The sequence below is a fragment of the Dermochelys coriacea genome, chromosome 11 (genome assembly GCF_009764565.3).
Source record: "Dermochelys coriacea isolate rDerCor1 chromosome 11, rDerCor1.pri.v4, whole genome shotgun sequence".
Classification (NCBI taxonomy): domain Eukaryota; kingdom Metazoa; phylum Chordata; order Testudines; family Dermochelyidae; genus Dermochelys; species Dermochelys coriacea.
Window position 1 is genome coordinate 68523133 of NC_050078.2, and position 27075 is coordinate 68550207.

Below are 27075 nucleotides of genomic sequence, written 5' to 3' on the forward strand. Positions count from 1 at the left end.
AAAATTTTCACTCCAAAGTGCAAATGGCAAAGCTAAGTCTCTAGTTACTTGCCATGTACATATTTCTTTGTTTGTATCCAGAAAAGAGGCCATTTTGACATTCTACTTCATATCTATATGAATAACCTCTGCCCCAAACAACAATGAAACTGCTTTTTAGTAGTACCCTTCTGTGACTGGGTTCTTGGAATGGGCCACACTGAGAGTGCCGCACTGCACTCTCCGTGTGCACTGCACTGCAAGAAATAGAGAAGGCAGTCACCAAAAACTGGTGGTTTATTCTATAACTAGATTCATCAAGCCAGTAACAAAAGAGCTTCTGCAGTACCCCACTGATTAACTAGAAGCCAAATAGTTCCCTGTAGGCATTCCCCTTAGACCTGTTTATCTGGATGGGAGCAAATGTGGTGAGGTGTTAATGAAAACCTAATTCACCATATGTGAGATTCTTACTAATCCTTGAGAATCAGACACATGCCTTCAGGTCAATATATATATTTCAGATCTTATCCAAATATCACAATCCAGGCAATCCATAGTAAACTACTAAAGATTTATTAATAAATGAAGAGTTATAAATGGTTAATAGAGCATATACATACAAATGATTGCAAAGTCCCTATAAGGTTTGTAGAAGTGATGGAATAGATTGTTGGCTTGTAAAGTCTCTCTGGTAATTTCCAAAAGATTAGAAGGCCTTCAGTCTATAGTTCAGGATGCTCCTTTTAGTTGTAAATCCCCAGACTCGAGATTTTGAGCAGGAAAGAGGCAAAATAAAGATCTCTTGGGGGTCTTCTATATCCTCTGCCATGTGCCTGGAAACTTACTGGGTGACTGGGCAACAAAATGGCAGATGAAATTCAATGTTGATAAATGTAAAGTAATGCACATTGGAAAACAATCCCAACTATACATATAAAATGATGGGATCTAAATTTGCTGTTACCACTCAAGAAAGAGAGCTTGGAGTCATTGTGGATAGTTCTCTGAAACCATCTGCTCAATGTGCAGTAGCAGTCAAAAAAGCTAACAATGTTGGGAATAATTAGGAAAGGGGTAGATAATAAGACAAAAAATATTGCCTCTATATAAATCCATGGTATGCCTACATCTTGAATACTGTGTGCAGATGTGGTCACCCCATCTCAAAGAAGATATATTGGAATTGGAAAAGGTTCAGAAAAGGGCAACAAAAATGATTAAGGGTATGGAACTACTTCCCTGTGAGGAGCAATTAATAATATGGGGAATATTCAGCTTGGAAAAAGAGGTGACGAAGGGGGGATATGATAGAGGTCTATAAAATCATGACTGGTGTGGAGAAAGTAAAAAATGTTGTTTGCTACTTCTCATAACACACAAACTAGGGGTCACCAAATGAAATTAATAGGCAGCAGGTTTAAAACAAACAAAGTATTTCTTCACACAATGCTCAGTCAACCTGTGGAACTCTTTGCCAGAAGCTGTTGTGAAGGCCAAGACTATAACGGGTCAAAAAATAACTAGATAAATTCATGAGGGATAAGCCCATCAATGGCTGTTAGCCAGGATGGGGAGGTATGGTGTCCCTAGCCTTGTTTGCCAGAAGCTGGGAATGGATGACAGGGGATGGATCACTTGATGAGTACCTGTTCTGTTCGTTCCCTCTAAAGTATCTCGCATTGGCCACTGTCGGAGGACAGGATATGGGGCTAGATGGACCTTTGGTCTGACCCAGTGTGGTGGTGGTGGTGGTGATACTATCCCAAACAAAGCCCAGCCCATAGTCCCTGCATGTGGAAAATTACTGGCCCAAGATGGAGTCCAGGGTCACCTGAGCATATCACATGTTCTTACATGGTTTGCTGAATCACAGGGGTAGGTCATTGGTATCGTGCTGTCTGAGGCCTCTATAGGAAGAGCTACTAGTGATGAGTTTCTTCAATGGCTTCTTGTGAGAGCTGAGTGTCTTTGATGGGCCATCAATACATAGCTTTCTAGCCTTGATGTAAATCCTTCTGGTGGATATCAATCATTAAGAATACAACACAACTAACATTCATAACTTCAAATACAAACATGATATGTGGATTTAATCAGGATAATTATACTTGATTGTAAGTTTTCCATTGATGCCTTACATGATGCACAATTTCCATAAATCTTATATAAAGTGTAACAGTGATATAAATGGTCACCTTTCTTATACACAGCATCACACTTTCACGCAAATAGTTGAGATGTCTTGCATTGTTTTATTCCAATGACTATTGCATGGAGGGGTGGCCCTGGGATTGGATTATAGGCTAGGACTATGGTTCCCAAACTTGTTCTGCCGCTTGTGCAGGGAAAGCCTTGGGCGGGGCAGGCCGGGCCGGGCCAGTTTGTTTACCTGCCACGTCCACAGGTTCAGCTGATCGCTGCTCCCAGTGGCCACAGTTCGCTGCTCCAGGCCAATGGGAGCCGCTGGAAGCGGCATGGGCCGAGGGACGTACTGGTCACTGCTTCCAGCAGCTCCCATTGGCCTGGAGCAGCGAACCGCAGCCACTGGGAGCCACGATCGGCCGAACCTGTGGATGCGGCAGGTAAACAAACAAGCCTTGCCCGGCAGGGGCTTTCCCTACACAAGTGGCAGAACAAGTTTGGGACCCACTGGGCTAGGAAGTAATGGGTTCTTGTATCTTTTTCAGGGATTGTACATATTTACAATAACAAATACTAAATCTTTTTTAATTTCAGGCTCAGCGATCTGCTCTGACTTCTAAGCATTCAGTGTCTGAAACACCTGAAGTTGTGGATGACTTTCTTTGCAATTTCCTGGTCAGAATGGGGATGGCTAGAACCCTTGACTGCTTCCAAACTGAATGGTAAAACTTTTTTAAAATGTCCATCTAACTGTGAGGACTCTGGAATAAATGTAGACAATCCAGCCTCTTTGTGCTTCAAAAGTCAAATTTTACTTGAAGAAACCTACTTAGGATGAGAATGGAAACAATCATTTTAGGGCCAGATTTTTCAAGAGCTGACCCCCAGCAGCTCCCTTAGACATCTAAATGAAGTGACCACAAGTTCTCAGAACCCATAAGCTTCCATTGTTCTCACTTTTCAAAATCTGGGCACTTCTGAAAACCTAGCATATAGCAAGCATGAGAGGGGTAGCTTTGTTAGTCTGAATCTGTAAAAGCAGCATGCATGCATCCGACTAAGTGGGTATTCACCCACGAAAGCTTATGCTCCAATACGCCTGTTAGTCTATAAGGTGCCACAGGACTCCTAGCATATAGCAGTTTCCTTGTTTAAATATTTGGAGCATGTTCTATTGAATAGCTACTTCATTTCTTGAGGCAGAATGATCACAACTTTTATCATTTTAACTGGTTAGAAAATTGTGATGGCTACCCTTGTATGTTTTGTCTTTTTAGTTTAAGTCAAATAATGCTCAGAAGAGTGACCTTGTGATTACTTATCTCTGGTTTCTTTGTATTTTTAAGTGTCTCATAGAGGTTTTTTTTTTTTTTTGTTCCACAATTTGCAAGCAGAGGAATTGTATAGGAGTTCCAGAAGAGGATCAGATCCTAGTTTATGGGCTTGATCTTTCAAACCTTTGCTCACATGAATAGTTCTTCCTCACATGGACAAGACCTTTAACTTCATTGATACTACTTGTATAAGTAAGGATTTTCAGGTTCAAGTCCTAGGGAATTAAGACACTTCCTTTGTAATACATTTTTATGATACTAGCAAGTGGTTTTTAAACTGGTTTTAAATTGCTGATTTACACTGTTAATGAGGTGAGAGCAGATTAATGTTATCAAGTTCTTCTTTGAACTGGTACCTACCTCTTGCTAATGTACAGCTGATCCATGCTGTGATCAAGTCCTAATGGGATTTAAAATGAGAAAATAATGAGTTGAGAACTTCTCCCATTTACACCAAAAGAGCTTGACTAATTTATCAAATGATCCACTTAAATGTAATTGTCTGCCTAAGATCTAATGCTGTATTAAACTAGACAAAATTATTAGTGTTTATATTGCAACTTGAGACAATAGAGTACTTTTAAAATATCTTTCTGTCTAAATATATAAAAATGTTGTGTTCATATTGATTTATTTTAAAATGATAAATAAGTACTATTTTTCTTCATTGTAATGAATGGTGCTATATCGTATTGTACGTTATTTGTGCGAATCTCCATGTACACCGTAACATGTCTAATCTAACGATACTCCTGGGAATTTAAAACCATGGTTGAAAATACTTACGGAATATTGAAAAATATCCTAAACTTCTTGTGTGTTCTGTATTCTTCTGACTCCCCAAACTTTTTGTAATGCCTTTTTTACTTACTGATGGTATTGGATTGACTGGTCTGGAGAATGAAGCACAAGGACAGATCTTTGCATCCATTGATATGGGCTGCACAGTCCCAAAGAGTTTATTGCCAGCTACTGATCAGTTCTCATCTAGCTTTGACTACCTGTGGTCAGAAAACTCATAACTGGCAATCATTGATTTTTATTTGTTTGTTTGTTTGTTTTTTATTTTAAAGCACTCCTCAGTTTACAAAGACTCTGTTGTGTTTCAGCCTTTGGGTGAAAGATGGGCTGTCTCCAAGTACTTTGTGGGACAGGTAAATAATTGGCCAATCGTCTTTACTTAGTATGGACAAAAGCAAAGACTGGTTTGTGTGGCCATGCCAGACTGTAGGGGAGGGGGCCTGCAGAGCATGCCCTCTTTTGCGTAGGCTACAGGTATTATGGAGTAGCAGTGTGAGTGGAAAGCGGACTCGGTAGGGTTGTAATATCCTCTTTTGTGCAATGGTACCAGCACACTGGGGGAAAATTCGCTACACTGAGTATCGAACTAGTGCAGCATCATTCCTTCCTAGAGCAGCAGAGAACCCTGGAGGCAGATTACGACTGAGTCACAATCCCCCACCCCGGCTATTCAAGGGGCAGTGCAACCATGTGTTGCCCTTTATGCTGGCCAGACTATACATTAAAAATCTAGCCCTCTTGAAGGACAACAAAGGACAAAGATTTGCTTGCTTCATTGCGGGGCATTCAGAGGGGAACCCATTCTAGTCTTTAAGGCTATGTATTTTATCTAAATATCTGTGTTTGTAACCCTATGCATTTGTAGAGCACCTATAACTTTAATGTCAGAGTGCACTTTACATATATTAAATCAGAAGTAAACAATCTTTCCCTAGTAGTGAGTATATAGTAGTCAGTACATATTACATTTTCACTGTATTGTAAATATAAACTCATGCTACTGAGTGTTTAATGTAAGGCTGCTAAGGTGCGCTGCAGTTAATGGATATATGTCTTATCCAGTTGTACTGAAGCTCTGTGTGTAAGAGACAGGCACAGCATGGCACTGCAAGTCTCCACTAATTTGCCTTAGTGATAGGTTGGAGTGGCTTCTCTGAGGATAAAGAGGTAATTGAACTTCTATGCTCCGTTCTTTCTTGGCCTTGCTGCTGAAATTTCCAATAAGAATGGTAGTGACACAGCATGTCATCTTAAATATTCAAAGTGTTGAACATTTTGTCTGATATCCAAAGAAAACGTATCATGCTAATCAATCAATCCCCACATCCATTAGCTAACAACTGCAGAATCATCACACCACCCAATTCCTTCAAAACATTTGTGGGGACCTGAATCTGTTTATGGCTTGTATTGCAAGCTTATTGAATTTCATGATTTCAGGGTAGACACCAGTGGGCTTTAAATCATAACCTCACAGTTGGTGGTCTCTCTTCTTGAGAATCTCATGTCATAAGTAGTTGGGTTATTTTGAGTTAAACTATGGTGAAGAGCTTGAATAATGCCCTCCTGTACTATGTATGCTTGGTTCTAACCACACTTTAATTTGTTTCACAATTCCTTTCCAAATTTTAAAAGAAAAGAGCGAGAACGATCTAGCTATAAATACTCTGAATTTTCACCAGCCAAATTTAACAAGTGGCTAACCACACTTTCTGCTCTGGCAGCATGCTTTTCCCCCCTTTTCACTGAAAAAGTAATGAGATATGGGTTTTTAATGGTTGTCTTGGGGAAGAGCATGTTAATTTTAATGAAATACAATTAATTCTGAAAAATCTCTTTCAGGGTTCTTAGCTCTGCTAGAAGCTAACTTCAGCAATTATCCATGTCCTATGTATCTTCATATAGAAAGTTGATGGCTTTCATGCTAGGGCATTCTGTTGAAAAAATTTGTCTGACAAAAGGAATGAAAATAAGTGTGTGTGTGTGTGTGTGTGTGTGTGTGTGTGTGTGTGTGTGTGTGTATATATATATATATATATATATATATATATATATATATATATATATATATATATATATATATATAATTTAATCTCCAACTGGTGGTATTGATGGTTTTACCCCATGACATTCATAGGTTTCTAGCTGTGTAGCCAGCAGTTATGCAATGATCTGAGATATATAGGATTTCTTTTATCAAGTCTATCCCTAACACACAGCCTTGCAGAGCAGTACAGAAGGGTAAAGATTCTCCTCCTGTGTCTGGTGGTGGTGGTGCTGAACAGATTGCAGTTCTAGGTTCAGAGGGGGAAGGGCACCTAATACTTTCCCATCATGATCAAGAGGGCAGAAAAGGGAGAGGCCATGGCTGTACTACTCGCACCGTGTACCTGCCGGAAAATCTAACTGGGCATCAAAGGGTAGCATGGTGCACCTTGACTTTGACTTGGGGGCAACTCATGTGAAGGGCTTACCACACTGGGCCCAGATTTAATAATGACTGTTCATAGTGTGCCCTACTCGTACATTTAACTTTACCAGCTATTAGATTAAACAAGGTCTGTACTTTGGTGGTATGCAGCTTAGTTTCATTTGAGATTTTGAGTGAGTTTGTTTGAATATGAAACATGAAGTTGTGAAACACAAAGAATGGACTTGTGTCTAAGGTGCTGGACTGTGGCTCAGGAGATCTGGTATTTAATTCATGGTTTTGCCAGACACTTCCTTTGTGACTTAGATCTACAATTTCAAAAGCTACTATTAACTTTGGGTGCCCATCCTGAGACATCGAGGGCCTGAATTTTTTAGATGCACTGATGAGCCATGACTCCAGTAGCAGCACCTCTTGAAAATGAGGCCATTAGACCATAATCTCTGTATACATCACTCTTTCCTTGTTTAAAATGGACATAATGTTCCTTGAAATCCAATGAGAGTTGTGATTAAAAATGAAAGTACAGTATGGTCCTGATTGATTTTGGGTGGGAATTTTCAATAGCGTGTAAATGTCTTAAGAACACAAGTTCTATTAAATCACTTAGATACATTTGAAAATATCACTCTTGTTAGAGAATGTTGAGAAAATATACACGTCATAGATAATTTAGATGCAACCAAGATAATGAGACCAATTTTAATTGTTCTCTTCCTCTACCTCTACTCAAACTGAAAAAGGGAGCTCTGAGATTCATTTTTACCTTACCAAAAAGCAGGGAAAAATTAACCCAACTAATTTGGGTTTCTTAGAATGATTTCTAAATATTTCAACTCTTCCTCGGGCCATGAGAATGAAAAGTTAATACAACTAGATAGAAAGTGCATTGAGGAAAAAGACCAGTGTGTGGAGTAATCTGATATTACACTGCTTATTAACTGAAGGAAGAGAGAGGTTCATATTAAACATTCTTTCCTTTGGTACTCTGACTCCCTCCCCCACTGGATTAGAAAGTTACTCTGTGTGGTTATTGCCAAGATTTCTAGTGCTAAATGAAAAAATAATGAGGAAAAGGAAGCATTGCCTTGTGCTGCATGGCAAACTTAAGACCAGGACAAAATGGAGGTTTGAGAGCTAAAAGAAGCTGTTTAGTGCCATCTTAAAGTTCTTCCTGAAACATGGTTTTCACAACATAAAATGCAAGTATTACCAAACTAGAGTATCCAATGTTTTATTAGCATCAAATGACAAAGCCATACATGGTCTGAGATTGCTTTTGGCAAAAAGAGCCCTTGATTTTAATGAGCTTTACTTAAAAAACAATAAGAAAAGGATTACTTGTGGCACCTTAGAGACTAACAAATTTATTAGAGCATAAGCTTTCGTGAGCTACAGCTCACTTCATCGGATGCATCCGATGAAGTGAGCTGTAGCTCACGAAAGCTTATGCTCTAATAAATTTGTTAGTCTCTAAGGTGCCACAAGTAATCCTTTTCTTTTTGCGAATACAGACTAACACGGCTGCTACTCTGAAACCTGTTAAAAAACAATGACATGATATGGTCATAGTTCCTTTGTAGGATAACTTGGGTAGTGTGGTGAGCCTACCTGATATCAAAAGCTTATTTTGGATATGAAACCTAAAAGTGATGCTAGTGTTAATTTAGCTTTGGTTAAATACTATAACACAAATCCCATCGCTCTTCTGATGGTAAAAAGATGCACGAGTGACCGTCTCATTCCTAGCTATGCATGGCAGTGCCTACTCCCCTGAGGAACCATGGGTAACCCAGAAGTCACGGGTAAGCAATTGACCTTGGCAGAGCACATACACATGGAAACAATTTCTAATATTCACCTTCATCCTTTGAAACTTTCCAATGGGAGTAAACATACATATTTTTTACAATTGCTGAGATAGCTGATCTAGATGGTTTACGCCCCTTGTAGGATGGTCTGCAGAACTTCTAGCTTTCTCAAATGTGTTTTATTGATCTGAAAACCATAGCAATGTTGCAATTATTCATTTGAAAACTGCTGTTTGGGTCCAGTTCAGGTACTAGTGTACAGTGTATCCTACCTAGTTTTAATTTCTGCTGCTGTTGCCAGGCATAGTAATTGCATAAAACAGATTCATAAAAAGTATATTTGCCTTTTTCGTGAGGCAAAACATGCTGATATGATTTCCACTAGCAAGTTCAGCCCCAACACATCTTTGTATGGCAATCAGGTTTGGTGGACCCGAGGATTCTAGGATAGATCCTCAACTTGTGTAAATTGATACAGCTCCATTGAGCTGATGCTGAGCTGTTGTAATTTGGCACAGCTCCTTGGAGCATAGTTTCACTGACCTCAAAAGAACTATGGCAACTTACACCAGCTGAGGATCTGCTCCGCTGTCCCTGAGAATGGTGCCAGATTACCCAGTCATAACCAAGAAAGCAATGTACCATACTTCTATGCACTAGGGAGGAGTCTCTGGCTGTGGAACCTGAGAAACTTCTTTACAACCTCTACTGGTACAGAGACACCTTGGGTTAACTGGGGCCCATAGGATCTTGAGTTTGTGTATGGAGGTGTTGTTTTTTAAACGTCTTGGCAAATCTTGAAGTTCATACTCACTTGTAGCTCAAGTAGAACTCTGACAGAAGCAGACACGTATGAGATACTGTTCTCATGGATAGCATCATCTATCTTTTCATAGTGTCAGCAAGCCAAAGTGGAACTTGCCCTTCTGCTGAGTGATTCTATATTTCCGGTAACAACATACCCATGGGCTGAAATGCTAGAAAGAGTTTGAGGCTTAGGTTGGGTAAAGTTACAGACACTGTTGCAAGAATGACTGAGAGGCTGCATGAGTACTATGCAAATGTACGTGGCTATCTAAGAAGCACTGTTCACTGCCCAAGGTATTGCTTGGTCTGCAATTGTGGAGCACAGAACAGGCTATAGAGTTCTACATCACATAAGCTCGTAGGCTCAAGATTTGGCCTGCTAATAACAAAAATGTATAAATATTACATTGAGCAATGGGAAATATGTTTGTGATTAGCTGATTCCAAAATAATGAAGGAGAATAATGTAATACTGATATGAAAGAGTGCTATTAGTAAAATGAAGGACAAGATGTTATGGGAACATTTTTCCAGGTAAACTGAGTTCCATGCTTGGGACAATTGATAGGGTCATTCATCCACATGTTCCATAGCTTTGTTTGAGTCATAGAGGCCTTCAGAAAAACAAGCGTGTGTTAGAGACTACATGAACTAAAAAGACTGTGTGTATCTTTGGAAACTGCTACTTTTAAAGTGGTACAATTTGAGGTGAATATTTTTTCTTTAAGTTTTCTTTTGAAAGCATAGACCAGAAGAAAGGAAGGAAAAGAACAACTGTTGAGGTTAAGGCAGTATGCCACAAGTAAGATGTGTTTTAAATGTTATGGAAAAAATGCTAAAATGAAGGGGGCCAAAATAGGGCATAACATAATGAGTGGTAATATCACTATGTCTGAGTATAAATGAGAATTTTTTAACAAGGCTGCTTTGTGTGTTAGTGATTATAGTTAATGTAAACATGAACATGGGAAAGAAAACAGACGGGGGGGGGATAAAGGAACTTAAAGTAAAATGTCTACCCATTTATATTATTCTAGGTATGAACTGATGCAGAAAGGTGCAATTGAACGTAAAGATATTGGATTTGTCCCAGATGTGTACACCTACAATCAGCATTTGGAGATGGAGAACCGAAGATTAAAGAAGGAGTTGGAAAACTATAAACTGGCTGCCAGGTATGTTAGTTTTAATGGCATGCTGCCCCTTCTTTTTTAAACAGCAAATGCTTCAGATAAAATAAAATCAAACTCTTAATGGAATTAATACATTTCTATTTTCTCTGTGCCTCTGCACATTCTCACTTATGGATGAGGCACTGAAGGAAATTGCCAAATATCTCTCAGCTCTGTCTAGAGAGCTGAGTCTAAATTTCTTTTGTGTCAGTTTGTTTGGCTTTAGTTGATATTTAAAATCCAATAGTCTCAACAAAATACTCCACAGGATTATGAAAATGTAATATGTAGGGATAGATGAAAAATTACCATATAATGCTATGCATCAAAATACTACAAATTGTCATATTGCAACAAGTTGGCATGTAAAGGAGAAGAATAATTTCTTATTAAACGCCTGATCCTGTAGTCCTTTCAAATGTAAAACTTCTATTGTTTTTAGGGTTTTGTTTAGTAGGTATGTGTGTAAATATATGTTTACATTTTATTGACTGTATCTGTGCATATGGATCCACAGTAGTTGATTTTACAAGATACTCGTAATTTACATTCAGACTGTGTAATGGAGAGATGCAGCAGTGAACTACATTGCGGCCTTTTTTTGATAACTCTTTCCTGCATTTGTGTTCAATGTTGATTTGCACTGACCTCTAATGGGCTTTATTGGGAGATGAACTGTGAGTAAAACCATCCCTTTATTCTTCTGTGCAGACTCCCTGAACCTTGTGTGTGTGTGGGGGGGGGAGGGAACCAGGCAACCAGCTACTCCAATTTAAGTAGGTAGGAGAGGAATGACAAGCTGCAGTCAAAGAAAGAAAAGCAAAAACTTAGCCCTCTGAAATTTTTGTCTGTTTGATGGTATCTTCTAAAGATTTTTCTCTGTAGAAGAGAGCATGCTCCTCATTTGCACAGTATAATAATGAACTTCTGACTCATCAGGGTAGATCTTCAGCTGGTATAAATTGTCAGGTCCATTGACTTCAATGGATTACTGACACTGTACACCAGTTGAGGATCTATCCCTTACATCCCAAGTCCCAGTGCTGGGTGAAATATACTATACCATATATTTCACTTGGAAGATTTCTATGATCAGCCTTTTTTCCCATTGGTGATACAAAGCTTTATTTTTCAATGCTTCCAGCTGAGCATACTCGGTGAGTGCTGATTAGACGATAATACTCATTATACTCAGTGCATCAGACAGAAAGTTTTCATGGTGAGATGCATCGCTGTGAAATAGCTTCTAATTAAATTAGTTGCTTCTGAGCTTGCTGCTGTTGACAATCATCTTGCTGAAAAGGGACATTATTTGTGACACCACCAGTATGGGGGCCTAGTGTAAGAGACTGCAAACCAATTTTCTCCTGCTTTAATGTTGTTTAACTATCATAGGAAGACTGTTAGTGTCTAAAACTAAATGTAATTTTGTTGTTTTAATACAGTATGAAAATGATTGTACGGCAACTGTAGACACACTTATTAGATTCCTACCTGTTACTCAGACACATTTCACCATGGATTTTCAACATTTAAAAAGAAATTCTTGATCAGTTTCAATTCCTGTGCACAATAAATGATACATTTTTAATAGGCTGTCCAGTGTCTGAAAGCCTTTATCTGCCTACTGAAATAACTAGGAAAAACATTAAAAGAAATGCAGCACGTGTGCAGAAATGCCCCTTCCACTCCAACAATACCTCCGCAAACATTAATTAACATGCAAAAACTTTGTTAAATTGAAATTTAGGCTTATTAATAATTTTAGGGATTTTTTTTTAAATGAAGTGTTCTAGTTCTAAAATGTAAATATTTGAGTCATGGAAATCAAACTTAAAATTGCGTTTATTTTGAAGACTGTAGAAACGTAGAGATAAAAAAACCCAAACTATCTTCATTCTCCTCTTCTATCCCTTGTATTTTCCAGATACAATCCTAGGCTTGTATAAATGAGTATAGTTCCATTGAAGTCAAGTTCTGATTGGTTGGCAAGGCAGTTGCTTTGTCTTCTGCTGTAACACTTCTTTTGCTATAGCAAGGATATAGTCTCTAGCTGTATAGTGGACAAATAAGGAAATGTTGAAAACATGAAGTCTGTAACAATGTATTTGAATACATTGAGATTTATTTGTTGATTAAAATCCATCTATTTAACTAACACATACATGGAGGGTTTGATCTCAGCTAGGGTAAAGCAGCATAATTCCGTTGTTTTCAATGTTGATTTATCCTTGCTGAAGGTATTACCTTCTTTGTATATTAGTTACTATTCAATCAAGTCGTATATCATGGTTTCGAAGCCAGTTGGAATATTAAATCTTGGTTATCCTGGTGATCTCAGGTGCCTCAAATCAATTTAGGCTTTGGCCTTTGATTTCAGAGGTACCTTCCAGTCTTATAATCCTGTGTTTACCTGCAGCTGTAGATATTTTAAACCATTTGCCCTACTGTTTAAACAGAGGCTATGGACTGTGTGTGCATATCTCTAACAGTAATCACAATTAATGTGCCCTTCACCACAGAAAACCCCAACCACTATATGTATTGCAAAGAGTTATAAAATTTCTAGCACCTCATGTGGTGGGAATGCATTCAGTAGCTGTGATTGCTGGATGTGTAGATCTTTGATCTGTATATGCATTGTAGTAATAATAATAGTAATACTTACCAGTGAATACCAGAGCTTTAAGTCTGATTGTTTACATGGTTTACAAAAGTCAGTTAAACCAGCCTTATGGTGTCCATGTGAGGAAATCTATTATTCTTCTTTGACAGATCGGAATCTAATCTACTTGTGGCACAAGAGATTAGGGTCCTGACTTTCAAAACTGCATACAATTATATACCCTGTTTGCAGCTGAAGTCAGACTGTCAAAGTGTAAAACCTTCCTCAGAATTGATGATGATCATTTTAAAAAGAGAACCCTTGCTTGACTTCCTTCCCACTGCACCAAAAGCCCATACACATTTGCTTGCCTTTGCCAGAGAGAAAAACACCTTTTTTAATTTTTGTTTTATGTGCAGCACTTCATACAATGATGCGTGCTGCATACAGTGTGTAGGTAAAGGCAAGATGTTGGTGTAAGTGAGAATGCATGGTTTATGAAAGGTTCCTCTTTATATTACAAATGACTCAGAGTTTAGGGCTGGGATTTAGTTAGGTGCTAAATTCGATTGTAATTCAGTGGGAACTGGGTGACTAACTCGATTAGGCTCCTTTTTTTTCTCTAATTTTGTTTAGCTAACTGCTTGTGAAGGGAGCAAGACTAACAGCCCTTACACTAAAATCTCTGACATACTTGCCCACCAAAAGGGATAGAATTGGCAATGCCCCAGAGAGCGTGGGATCTAAACCACCTATGTACTTTGACCTGGAAGGACCATTTTCACAAAAATGGTCTTTGACAGCTAAGTCTTCAGTCTCTCATCTGAATAGCATTGTGATGGTGTTCTTTTTTGAGCAGACACAGGTCAGGAGAAAGTAGACTGAGGCCACCAACTTTTTCTCCTCATTTCAGTCACTAGCAGTTTGGGATGAATCAGTGATTTAGGGCTTGTCTACACTGCCCTGTGATTAGGACTACGGGGATGTAAATAGCAGTGGGTACTGAAGTGCTGCACTGTAACCACACCTGCAGGATCCACAAGGGGAAACTAAAAGGTTTCTACTTAACATATTCCTCTTCAAACAGGACTACACTAATGTGAATGAGGAACCTCATAGTTTGCACCTGCAGCATCCACATGGAGGAGTTGCAATGTAGCACACACTGCTATTCACACAACTGTAGTCTCAACTACTGGACAATGTAGACATAGACTCAGAGTTAAAAATTCTGTATCCCATTATCCATCTATCTCTTAGATCAGTCTCCCAAGTTCCTGTCTTCAAGAGATTGAATTACAAGTTTCACATTTCAGAATAGCAGCGGTGTTAGTCTGTATCCGCAAAAAGAACAGGAGTACTTGTGGCACCTTAGACTAACAAATTGATTTGAGCATAAGCTTTCATGGGCTAAAACCCACTTAATTGGATGCATGCAGTGGAAAATACAGTAGGAAGATATATGTACACAGAGAACATGAAACAATGGGTGTTATCATATACACTATAATGAGAGTGATCAGTTAAGGTGAACTATTACCAACCCTAATTTAATGGTGTCCAGTTTGCAAATTAATTCCAATTCAGCAGTCTCTCGTTGGAGTCCGTTTTGAAGTTTTTTTCATTGTAATGTTGCCATTTTTAGGTCTATAATAGTTTCACATTGTGGTTTCACGCAGCAAAGCTAAGGAGGCTCTGCAAAAAATACAGAAAGAACGTGATTTCCATCGAATGCATCATAAGCGAGTGGCCCAGGAAAAAAACAGGCTTATTAGTGATATTAAAAGGTAAGCAAACTGATCTGTTTTATTGTCATTTAACAGAAAGCTAAGTGACTTTGAGTTGTTACTTGGCAATGTTATGTCATGGCTGAATTTTAAATTGTTAGACCAAAGCAGTTCTGGTAATTGGTAGTTCTGCCCAGCCTTGAAAGCAGAGAAATGATAACCTAGGCCTCTAAAATTCAAATGTCTCCAGCGTTTCAGAAATTGGAGGGAACTTCCTGGGATGCAGAGAAAGGAGACATACATACCTACATAGACTATTTTTGGTACATAAAGCATGTAACGTTCCTTGACGGTCAATTCCTTTTTTTCATGGTGATTGAACAAGCTCATGTATTTGTTTCAACTTGAGCTAGATGCAACTAAATCGATCTCTTCTTTTTTTTTTTTAAATGTCATTAGTTCTTGTTCTTGACAGTTGTTGAGCTAATCTGTAGAATGTCATAATTTACTTCTTTGTTTCTTTTGGGCATTTTTGCTATACTAATGTATACAAAAAACTGCATAGTTGTAACTTTTATCATCTCTGCTTTCCATGTTGCCTTCCTTACTTTGAAAGAAAGGACTTCATTTTGACTAGCATGTGTTTTTTTTTTTTTTTTTTTTTTAAGCTGCATTTGTATTTTAGAGCAGGATCAGTAGGCCCTCTTGATAGGTAGAATGAAGGAGAAGGATTGGAAATATATAAAAGCAAATAACACTTTGCACCTAAACAGCATCATTAATGTGAACAGCTCAAAATGTTTCCCTAAGGCAGGTGATATTTATGATAGTCTGGACTGCAATCGTGATCAGTGAGGGGCTGGGTCACCTCTGAAAATGTAGGTGCCTCACTGTGCTTTGCTGTTGTGGCTTCCAACTTGGTCCAGCAACTCTTAGCTTGTCAGCAGCACGCCAGCCACCCTTTGGCTTCCAGCAGCCTTGGCTGCTACTTGCAGGATGACCCCCAACACACGCTCCTAGTCCGGAATTTCCCCCCAGAACATGTGTTCTGTGCTGTCCAGCTCTCTCCAGGACAATTCAAATATTTTAATCCATTGCCTCTGAAAGGGAACAATATATAACAATTTGCTACTTTAATTGGAGTTACCCAAATAATTCACAACACTGGATTGGTTTTGATTAAAGAATAAAACAAATTTATGTAACTACAAAGAGAGGTATTTAAATGAGTACAATTACAAGGCATTAAAGTCGGAATTGGTGACAAGCAATTAAGAGAAAATGCTTTCTTATTAACTAAATTTAATAAACCAGACTTGGTTCAAGGTAAAATTCTTACTACATACTCTCAGCAACAGGGCTGACCAAATTGCAGGGCAGGATCTCTTCCAAAGTCAAATGGCTGCTTCCTTCATCTTAGGTGAAAAAGAGATAGGTAGGGAGAGAAGCTTTAGGGTGTTCTTGCCCCTCACTTTTTATAGTCAATTCCCCCTATGAAATGCATTTTCCTGTGGGTTACCCCTAGATAAAATTCCTTCCTGCTGTGAGGATGGAGACTAGGAGTCTCATGGTGAAAAAGGATCCATGCTGTTTAAGTGTAGATCGATGTGTTACTGATCCCTTTCTTTGCCAAAAAATGTCCACTTAGCAGGTGATTGCCCATCAACTTGGACATCTGACTAGGGGCACCAGCTTGGTGGGTTTTTTTTTGCTCCCCTTTAAGAAACAGGTTTATCCACTCCCCAGATTTGTCTGGTAACCACATTTCAGTCATAATTTCAGATGATGTTAATAACTTTACATATAATGTTGCTACAAACATTTCACCATGATATTATTGACCAGTGAGTTATTAGTTTTCAAATGATACCTCACAAGGCATATTTTCTGCAAGTATCATTGCAGTAGTGTGAAGGGAGTGAATACAGGGTAGTATTTTGGTCACAATATTATCCCCATTTTACATATGGAGAAGCTGAGGCACAGAATGGGTTGAGTGAGTAATTCAAGACCAAACAATGTGTCAGTGGCAGATTTGGAAATTTCACACTGGTCTTGTGGCTCATAGCCCTGTGCTCTAACCGATAGACAACAAAATATCTGATAAAGCAGAAAGATGTTTTTAAAAGTAGTTTTAAGATATGAGTGGGAAACACATACTTTGGTGGAGCTTCAATATTGTCAAAGAATTTGTTGAAGAGATCTGTGAGCATCACATTGCATACCTTCTTGCAGGTGCTGTATTACAGCTGACTAAGTTTGTCCCATTGAGTTCCGTGTGAAGTGCCTTGGAGTGATCTATGATATCTTACCACTGTGTGAATAAAGTTCATGGGTTGAAGTCTTGGCCCTAGATTTTTTTAAATTTATTTTATCATTATTACCATATATGAACTTTCCATAGAAGTATTTAATCCTATTCATTATCTGTATTTGTTACCTTCAAAAGACCCATTAGTGTTTGGTCAATCTCTTATCGTTTTCTGTGTGTTAATTCTGTTCAAAGTCTAAACGAATGGTAACTATATATATATATATATATATATATATATATATATATATATATATATATATATATATATAATATATATATATATAAAAAAAAAAAAAATTATAAAATCTACTTGATGTTGATGTAAGGCTGTCTGTCACTGTATCCATTCAAAAGATTTCTAATACTTTACTTCTCCATGCCTCTAATCCTGGGGATCCATTATTTTCCAAAAATGAGCATCTGGCTGCTAGTGATAATTGTGGTGTTAATGTGTCCTTTTCAGAAGCAATAACCTCCTTTGGGCTGTGACCTAATAGAATAGGTTCTCTGGGTGGTCTAAATTTTAGTTACCTTGTAAATTCTATGTACCATTTTCCTCGCAGACACTATCTTTTTAAGGTATGTTTGCACTTACGGTAGTCTGTAGCATACTGATGCTGCATGCCCAGCTAGCATGGGTATAAATAGCAATATAGATGGTGAGACACTGCTTAGGTGATAGTGCCCTACCCACCTGAACCCTAGGGTATATCCCCTACATGGCTGTCTACTTGCCCAAACAGTGCCTGCCATGTCTCCACTGCTGTCTTTAGCAATGTCGTGTCCTGCTGCCTCCCACTTGCTGGAGCCTTTCTCTGCTGTAGTGAAAGACTCCAGCAGCAGGGAAAGGTTCTGGTCATGCCCCACTACTGGAGCCTTTCCATGCTTCCTCCCCCTCTGGAGCCTTTCCCAGTTGCATGTAGCTACACACTGCAGTGAGTATGGATGCTGCCTGCCTTTGATTGCAGTATGTAGCTATGTGAACCCTATGCACCACCCGAAGTGTAAACAGAGAAAGGTCCCTAATTCCTCCACATCATCTTCTGCAGGATTTATGATTTCCTTCTTTGTATATTTTCCTTATTTTAAATGGAGTGAAGTATTATTGGTAAGTATTTTGAAGTAATTTTCCTTAATGGTTAAACAAACAGATGAGCTCTATTGGCTTTCCTCTGGATATTTTCCCATTGTTATAAAGTGATATCTGGTTTTTTAGATCAGTTTTTCTACCAAGGTAGTCTTATCTTCTAGATCAGTCTATAACAAGTTGTTGTACCTTGGGAATCAGGCCCTTTGAGGTGGTCTTTTCATTAGTCTTTTTCTATCCTTGTTAAGTCTCCTGAAACTTCAGCTTTCTACTTGGGATTTGAATTGCTTTAGGTGCAAATAAACCCAAACTGTTATATGAATATTCCCTAGGAGTTCTTTAATATTAATTTCTATAATTTCATCATTACATAATAGCTGCTGCTCCCTGGAAATTTTGTGCTCCTCTGCCTTTGCTAGTATTACCTGCTATTCTTTGCTGTCCAAGGTTAGGTTACTGACCAATGCATCTATACCGCAAAACCAAAAAAAAGCAAAAAACGTGCCAGCAAATCTCAGAGCCCAGGTCCACTGACTCAGGCTTGTTGGGCTCACGTTATGGGACTAAATATTTCAGTGTAAATGTTGCCCCTTGGGCTGGAGCCTGGACTCTGAGACTCCTCCACCTTTGGATGGGTTTCAGAGTCCAGGGGAAGCCCAAATGGAAATGTCTACACTGCTATTTTTAGGCTTGTAGTGTGAGTCCCAGGAGCCCAAGTCAGTTAATCAGGGCTCTGAGATCCGCTGCTGCAGGGATCTGGGGTTTTTTGTTTGGGTTTTTTTTTTTTTTTTTTGCGTTGTAGATGTATCAATCAACAGTGATAATTCTTTAGAATCTCTTCCTTGAGTGGATCAATTTTAAAACAAGCTTTGGGCCAAATCCTGGGAATTGCAGATGTTAGTTAAGTACCTCTCAATACCCTTCATGGTTTTGGCTGGCTCACATTATATGCATTTTAACTTTATAGTCTATCTTACTGTAAGAAAAATCCCGGTTTTGTCTCTTTTTGCCAGCATTCTGGCAAAACACAATATACTTGAAGTTAATTGTTGTGTATTGAGCTGAACAATTTCTCCTGAAAAATAAAGCATTCTCATACTTTGATTCATGAGTTGATATGGGTGACTTAGCTTCTTGCTAATTTGATGAAGGGATCCAAGTATAGTTTCTACCGTAATTAATGCTACAAAATTTTATATTGTAGCTGATTTCTCTAAATTAGTAGCCTACTTGGTTGTCAAATCCTATCTGCATTTTTCTGTTCCTAATGAAATAACACCCATCTACAAGAAGGAAGCAAAGATTAAATTCGTTACATACATTAACCTTTATTAATGTATTTTGAAGATTAGGGGAGTTGCTGAAAACAGAAAACAAAACTGGATAGATTACTTCAAAAGGCTTTGGTGGCAGGATATACAGATCCTATTACTGAAAAACTGATACATACATATTTTTTTTCCTTGGCAGTCCAACGGGGTGGTTGCATGCTAAGTAACATTAGCTGTGTCTTGTGTTTTGACCTTTCTACATTTTATTCTTCTCTATAATACATGGGGGAAAAGCTGTTTAGATGGAAATTGCTGATTTAACTCAGTCATCCTTTAAAATACATTTTGGCTTTTATTGTTCATAGGCTGAAGGCACATTATGCATCATATGAGCCAATGCTGAAGCAGTTGACTGAAAAATACCAGACTATACTGAGACAGAAAATGCTAACCAGCTTGGAGAGAGACAGAGCAGTTGGTCAGGTAAAAACATGGTCAACTACACTAGGAGAAACATGGGCAGCTGATTCATATCTTTTTGTTTAAATAAGAGTAGGCTAGATTATTTCTGAGTTTCATGTGACTTACTTACAAATACTTTGTTCTTTTGAAGTTTTTATAGGAATCTTGATGCTTTAGTTTAACGTACCCAGACAGAATATTAAAGTTATATCTGCCTTCAAGTGCCCTGCTGATGTTGTGTAGCTGAAGAGACAACATTTCATAAGTGGTTTAAACTGGAAGTACTTACAATCAGCTCAGTATCAGTGAGACAAAATCACTAATATAGACTGGAATTTGTCCTCTCTATTAGGCCAACCTTAAGTTGAACAGGGCCTTTACTTGGGCGAAGGACGGTGTTAAACAAATTATCAACAGGAATGGGCGTACTGGAATCTTCTTTTTAATCATTCTTTCAGCTTTCATATCTGTGAATGAAACATCAGAGGAACTATGACCTAGTCAGATGACTTGCACTGAAACTTTATCAAAGTACTATAATTTTGATGATATATTAATCCTTAGAGCCCTGCAAATCTGTGGATATCTGCTTTATATCTGCAGACATCTGTGGATCATGCTTGTGGATTGTGGATCAGATATGGATACAAGTATTGTATCCACGCAGGGCTCTCGTAATCCTTATGGATACTGCACAGGAAACCATCCTTAAAGGTTATTAGCTGCCCCAATAGTTTTAATTAAATATTGTTAGTCAAAATATTGTCAGTCCTTAAAGACTTTTCAGTTTATCTCCAATAATTTCAGGTACTTCAAAACATACCTGTAGACATACAGTATCCATAAGCTTCTAAGATCTAAGCCTTCTAAGATCATTGCGAACCTCCAAATAATTTAGCTCAGACCCTAGAGAATTACACAGTGCATTTTTCTACTTGGGAATGATCTTAAAACTCCTGCTTTTTTGAAGTAGTAGGTACAAGAGACAGATATCTTTGTCTTCCAAATGGAGAGAAAAAGCTTGTGTTTTGCCCATCCCTGGCCCTTTTAGTTTCATCTGATCTATAGATTGGTGTAGATGATATCTTGCCCCTTTAGCACAGGGATGGGTTGAGGACAAATGTCTACATGAAGGAAAATATCCTAGAGGAAAAGAAGGGTTTCGGCCAGTACATTGACACCCAGAGGAAGGGATCAATCGTTTAAATGCATAATAAAAGATTTATCTTGCAAAATCATCCTCTGGTGCAATGAAAATGAAAGATCTTATACATGACCGATCAGTTTACCACCTACTAGGCTACTAGAATGACAGGCATTGCTGTGATTGTGATCAATTTTATTGTGACAATACTATGGGCCATATTGTCATCAGGTTAACTAACTTTTAATTCAATGAGAAATTATGATTACAAGTTGATGTCACAGTATGGCCCGTAACATTGTCTATATTTGTTTTAATAAATATGCAAAATTCCCATTGAAATTCTGGATAGATTATTTTATATATTTAATATTATGGATTAAATATTTTAAAAAGAGTTATATTCAAGCTATTTCTTGAAAAGGAATGGAGTGAGATGAGTAATTTAACATCTTTATATAGTTAAAACAGAGATCGCAAGTTAGATAAATCAGTAATTGCACATGGTATTTACTGCTTATTTATGCATGTGTGTTCTGTCTTCTGTACTGGTAGTTGTAAGGCACAAAAGCAATGTCCTCATAACTGTTCTTTATTTTTACTCTTTAGGTTACAGGTTTACAAGCTACATTACAAAATTTAGAATCTGGGCGTGCTGTTGAGATCCCTGTGACTAGAGGTAAAACGTTCTGTTAAATGTGCACATGCTCTATGAGGAAGGCATCTAGTGTAATTCAGAACCTTATATAATACAAAGTTTGTAATACAGTGGAACCTTGATTTTTACAAACACCTATCTTGTGAACAACAAGTTATACAAACCATTTGTCCAGGTGGGGAAAAAGATAATCACATAATAAAAGGATGTCATTGAAGAACAAGTCAACATCCCTTCACATTCCAGTGCTTTCAAGGCATTGAAAATTGCCTTGCAGTGATTTGAAGGACAAGAAGAAAGTGATGCAATGCATCATATTGCAACTTACTCATGATACCAACTGTAATTTTAAGAAGCTCAGTTTAGTTTTATGAACTCCTCAATCCCCAATTAGTTCATAAAATAGTGGTTCTACTGTACTTGCATTTAAAATGTGTTACTAGTTTTAGTGACAGCTACAAACTAAGGATTCAGTTTGATAGTTTTATCATGAATACTTATTCTCACATTTAGTTCTATTGAGGACTATGAAATTACACATCAGTAAGGATTACTTTGCATGAGTAAGCGTGGTGGGATCATGACCTAGAAACCTAATTTAGATCTGATTCTGCTTTCTGGTTCGTTATGTAGCACATAACCAGGAGAGCAGTCTCCTCTAACTCAGTGTAAGGTTGGCAGAATTTGATTTTTTGAGAGCTTTTAAAAATTCTGGTATTGTAGAGCTCAACTCATTTTAGCATATTGATCTTTGGCGGATGTCTTTAATAACATAGGGTATATAATACCTATATCTGTATCTAAAAGAAGTACTTATCCTGACATTTTGAAAAAGAAGAAATTAGTGTAAATATTCAGTGATTTTTTTTTTGTAGCATCCTGTGTGAAAAATGTCCTTTTATGTGCTTTATATCCCATGCTGTGCTTTTTTTAAATTACTTCAGGGGAAACAAGGTCTGGAAACTAATAGCCAAATCTTCAACTTTTTGGTTTTTTGAATTCCTGTATTTGAGTGAAGGGGACAGCAAGTATTTCCCTAAACTATTGAGATGACTTATTTAACTCTTAATGCAGATATTACAGCAGTCATCTTCTTCACTGCCCTAAATCCCTTCTCTTTTGGTCATGGTTTGGTTTGTGACTCTTGATTTAAAGGATGCATATTTTCACATTTCAGTTTGTCGCTGTGACACTGAACACCCCTGTATCCACACCCTACACACCATTGTAATAATCTTTGTAAAAATATGCTGTGTGAGGTATCATTAGAAAATAATAACTTACTGGTTAATATTGTGGTGAAATGTATGTAGCAATATTATAAGTGAAGTTATGAATTTCCCTGCAAGATACTAGCACACACTCAAAACCACACAGCCCTTCCGAGGTAAAAGTTTTTAAACAGGTCTATTATAAACATAGGGGGGTGCATTTACCTCAATTTACATGCAAGTAGTAAACAGGATACTAAAGGCAGTGGGGGAAGAGATAGCAGGAAGAGAACAATTTTTGGATTTCAGCAAACACAAAGGTGGGGGAGAAAAGCTCCTGGAGCTTTCTTCACCATTAGACTCCATGTTGCAACCTTTACTGCTTGAATGAGCTTTACCTTGAAGGGTAACCCTCAGAAGAATCCACTTCAAAGGTACACTGGACTATTAAAGAAAGGGGCAAAGAACCCCATGTTCTCTCTTTCACCTAAGACGACAAACATACCAACATTTTTAGACCTCTTGGAGAGATCCTGACCAAGGTCATTCACTGTCTTGCTAGAAGACTGTGGGTGAGAGAGGCCATCTTGAACAAAGCCTTGAACCAGAATTTGTTACATTACATTTTAGACTTTTAGATGCATGTTTTCACTTGCATTTGCTTGTAACCATTTCTAACTTATACTTGAATTTATTTAAAATCCTGTCTTTTTTGTTTTGTTATCTTTAATCTAAACCAATCCAGTATTGTGTTTTAAATGGAACTGTTTGGTAACACCGGTTAAAGTTGCAAACTGTTGACTCCTTACAGGGGGCAACAGATCTTAATATCTGAACTGTCCCCTAGAGGCCTGGACAGTGCAGAACACATGTTTTGGGAAAATCTGGGACTGGGAGTGTGTTGGAGTCACCTTGCAAGTCATAACAAAGGTTGGTGGAAGCCAGAGTGTGACTGGTGCTTTTTCTGACGGGCTGCTTGGGTCAGAGCTGCTGGGCAAGGGCTGCAGCTCTACACAGACACTCGGGGTGTGACCTGCATGCTGGTAGTCTGTGAGTGGTCCAGGTTAGGACCTAAACCAGCAAAGCATGTGAGGCATCCAGGGCTACAGGGGAGACGGTGACAACCAGTCACTGCTCAGGATTGCACCCCAGAATGACAGTTGCTTTCATCACATACGTTCATTTAGTGGTGGCGGGATGCCATTGCCTATAAGAGGTGCTGCTATTTGGCCTCTCAACACCACCCAGTGTTTCTACAAAATGCCTCTTTGTGGTAGTGGCTCATCTGAGAAGGCAAGGTATTTTTGTTTAGATGATTGGCTAATGAAGGTTGCTGTGCCTGAATACCTGTTAAGCCATATTGCAGTTACAATCCATCTATTCTTGGACCTCGGTCTTCTCAACAATCAAATCAATCAAGCAAAATCAAATCAATGCTTAACTCACAGAATTGTGTTCATAGGTTCCACACTGGGACTCAGTGGAAGAAAGAGCCTTTCTGCTGGAGGACAGATTTCTGATGTTGAGGCAGCTTATTCTCAATGCTGAGGAGTGTCTGACTTGAATAGTAATCTTTTTTTTTTTTTCCTTGCTCTCATGGTGGCCACTACCTATGTAACTCCTTTAGCCCAGTGAGACCTCTGCAGCACTGGATGTCTCAGGTTTGCTGTCCAAATCCAGAACAATTTGCACTTATGGGTCACCATACCTCCAAACATCTTTCTTTCACTGGAGTGGTAATTAATGAGAAAAAATGTCTTCAGAGGTGTCCAGTTTGATGCTCCGGCAGCATTGGTGATAACTTCAGATGCACCAAACAGTGGTTTGGGGGATGCACATCTGAATCATCGGGCACTTCGAGGACATTGGTTTCATCAGGAAAAGATTCTGCACATCAGTGTGTTGCAGTTGAGAGCCATTTGTTTAGTCCTCAATCGTTCTCTCCTCACATGCATGGAAGGATGGTGTAAGTAGTAATGGACAATACTACTTCAATGTACTATCATCAAGCAGGGTGTATTCACTTTCCTCCTCTTTATGCAGAAGCATAAGGTTATGGGATTGGTGCATCCTCCACTATGTGTTTTCAATGACCCTCTTTGCTGGGGGAGAGCAGTGTGACTGCAGACTGTCTCAGCAGAGACATGTCTCAGAAACATGAGTGGTCCTTGAAGGATTAATTGGTTTACCACATACTTGCCAGAAGGAGTCGACCAGACTTGGACCTGTTGGCAATAATGTGCAACAAGAAGTGTTGCCTCGTCTACTCCAGAGCCAGCAGGGACAGCAAGTCTTTGTCAGATGCTTTTCTACTGCAGTGGGGAAGGAGCCTGCAGTATGACTTTTATCCCCTTTCCATTGATCCAGAAAGTGGCAAGGACGGTACGTAAGGACATGGTGAGGATGATTATCATTGTCCCAGTCTGGTCACGCCAACGATGGTATACTGTGTCCTCTGACAGTCTGGCAGAGTCTCTGTGTGTCTTCCTCTGTCACTAGATCTGTTGTCTGAACAGGAAGAGAGGTTTCTTCATCCCAACCTAGACCTCCCACACTGCATCTGATGGCTTGGGTGATTTACTGTATCTAATCTGAATCAGTCTACCAGACAACATTACAAATCAAAATGGACCAGATTTGTGACTTGGATGACTGGGAAGGGCATCTTTTCTGCTTCAGCATCCACGCCTTATGCTCTAGAGAATATTCAATCTTTTTAAAATATGAAGTGGTTAAGGATTCATCTGGGAACCATTTCTGCTTATCATACCTTAATTTCTGGTATCATTGTGCTTAATACAATTAAGAGGTTTATGAAGGGCTTATTTAATATGTATAGTCATTTGAGTGATCCTGTCCCTCTTGGGATCTCAGTTTGGCTCTAGCCATGCTGATGAAACTACCCTTTGAATCTTTTGCTGAGTGTTCCTTGCGTTATTTATCTATTAAAATGGCTTTTATTGATATGCCATCTACCAGAAAGGTAAGTGTGCTAAATGCTCTTGTGACTGATCCACCATTCATCATTTTTCATAAACTTAAGTGGTTCTTTAGCCTGACCTCAGGTTTTTGCCAAAGGTGGGCTGCTGATTTTCATGTCAATCAGTTCATTGATTTGGTGGGTTTTGTTTTTCAAAACCACATTCTAATAAGGAAAGGAGTACTTGTGGCACCTTAGAGACTAACAAATTTATTAGAGCATAAGCTTTCGTGAGCTACAGCTCACTTGCTCACGAAAGCTTATGCTCAAATAAATTTGTTAGTCTTTAAGGTGCCACAAGTACTCCTTTTCTTTTTGCGAATACAGACTAACACCGCTGCTACTCTGAAACCATTCTAATAAGAGTGATTCAGCTTTGCTTTACTTTGGATGAAAGAAGAATCCTTGCTTGTTGTTGCACAGAACTGAAGGGTTTTATAAATCATCCAGATTGTTTTTGTTTTTATGCTAAAAATTGCAGGGAATATATGGTTTCTTCCCAGACCATTTCTAGGTGCACTAAATAATGTATTGTTGAATGTTTTATTCTTTGGCAGAGACTCCTCTTCCAGGGACAATATGTCCACATTTCATTAAAGCTGCGGCAACCTCTCTTGCTTGACTTAAGTCCCTGCTGTCGATATTGGAAGAGCTGTTACCTGGAATTCTGTTCACATTTTCAGTAAGCATTGTGCTTTGGACTTGGCCTCTAGGGCAGATGCTGCTTTTGGTAGAGTGGCACCTCAGTCTTTCTATTGAGTTAGGACTCTGTCCCCACCTCCAAGTTATTTTCAACACTGTCTGAGTCTTCAAGTGGCTCTACATATTCCCACTTAGGGTGAACAGGAAAAGGTTACTTGTAACTCAAGTTCTTCAAAATGGCTTTGCATAGTCCTACTCCCCACTCACCATCCTGTCTTTGTCAGAGTCTAATTGCTTTTTGTTCCCCGAGATTGCAATGGACGGAACTGAGGTGGTAAAAGGCACTCCACTCCTTATATAGCCTCGTTCTCAGGACATTCAGAAATCCTGAAGGGGATGGGGCTGGTGGTGAGAGAGTGCTCTAATGAATACTGCTGGGAAAAGGTTTTACCATAAGGCATCACAAGACAGCACACTACACAAGTGTGACTATG

General features: G+C 38.7%; 1 protein-coding gene across 5 annotated transcripts in view; it reads left to right on the forward strand.

The window, feature by feature from the left end:
* Positions 1-27075, forward strand: part of SPAG16 (sperm associated antigen 16) — a 723462-nt gene that overhangs the window by 16223 nt on the left and 680164 nt on the right. For 3 of the 5 annotated variants that reach the window (XM_043505701.1, XM_043505700.1, XM_043505699.1), the window contains 6 exons: positions 2719-2846; positions 4532-4612; positions 10346-10483; positions 14765-14872; positions 19850-19967; positions 21700-21769. In XM_043505701.1, coding sequence (XP_043361636.1) covers positions 2806-2846; positions 4532-4612; positions 10346-10483; positions 14765-14872; positions 19850-19967; positions 21700-21769 — 556 coding nt within the window. In that variant the 5' untranslated portion in view covers positions 2719-2805. The remainder of the gene's footprint in view (positions 1-2718; positions 2847-4531; positions 4613-10345; positions 10484-14764; positions 14873-19849; positions 19968-21699; positions 21770-27075) is intronic. The other 2 variants (XM_038422547.2, XM_038422546.2) reach the window with 1 other exon arrangement.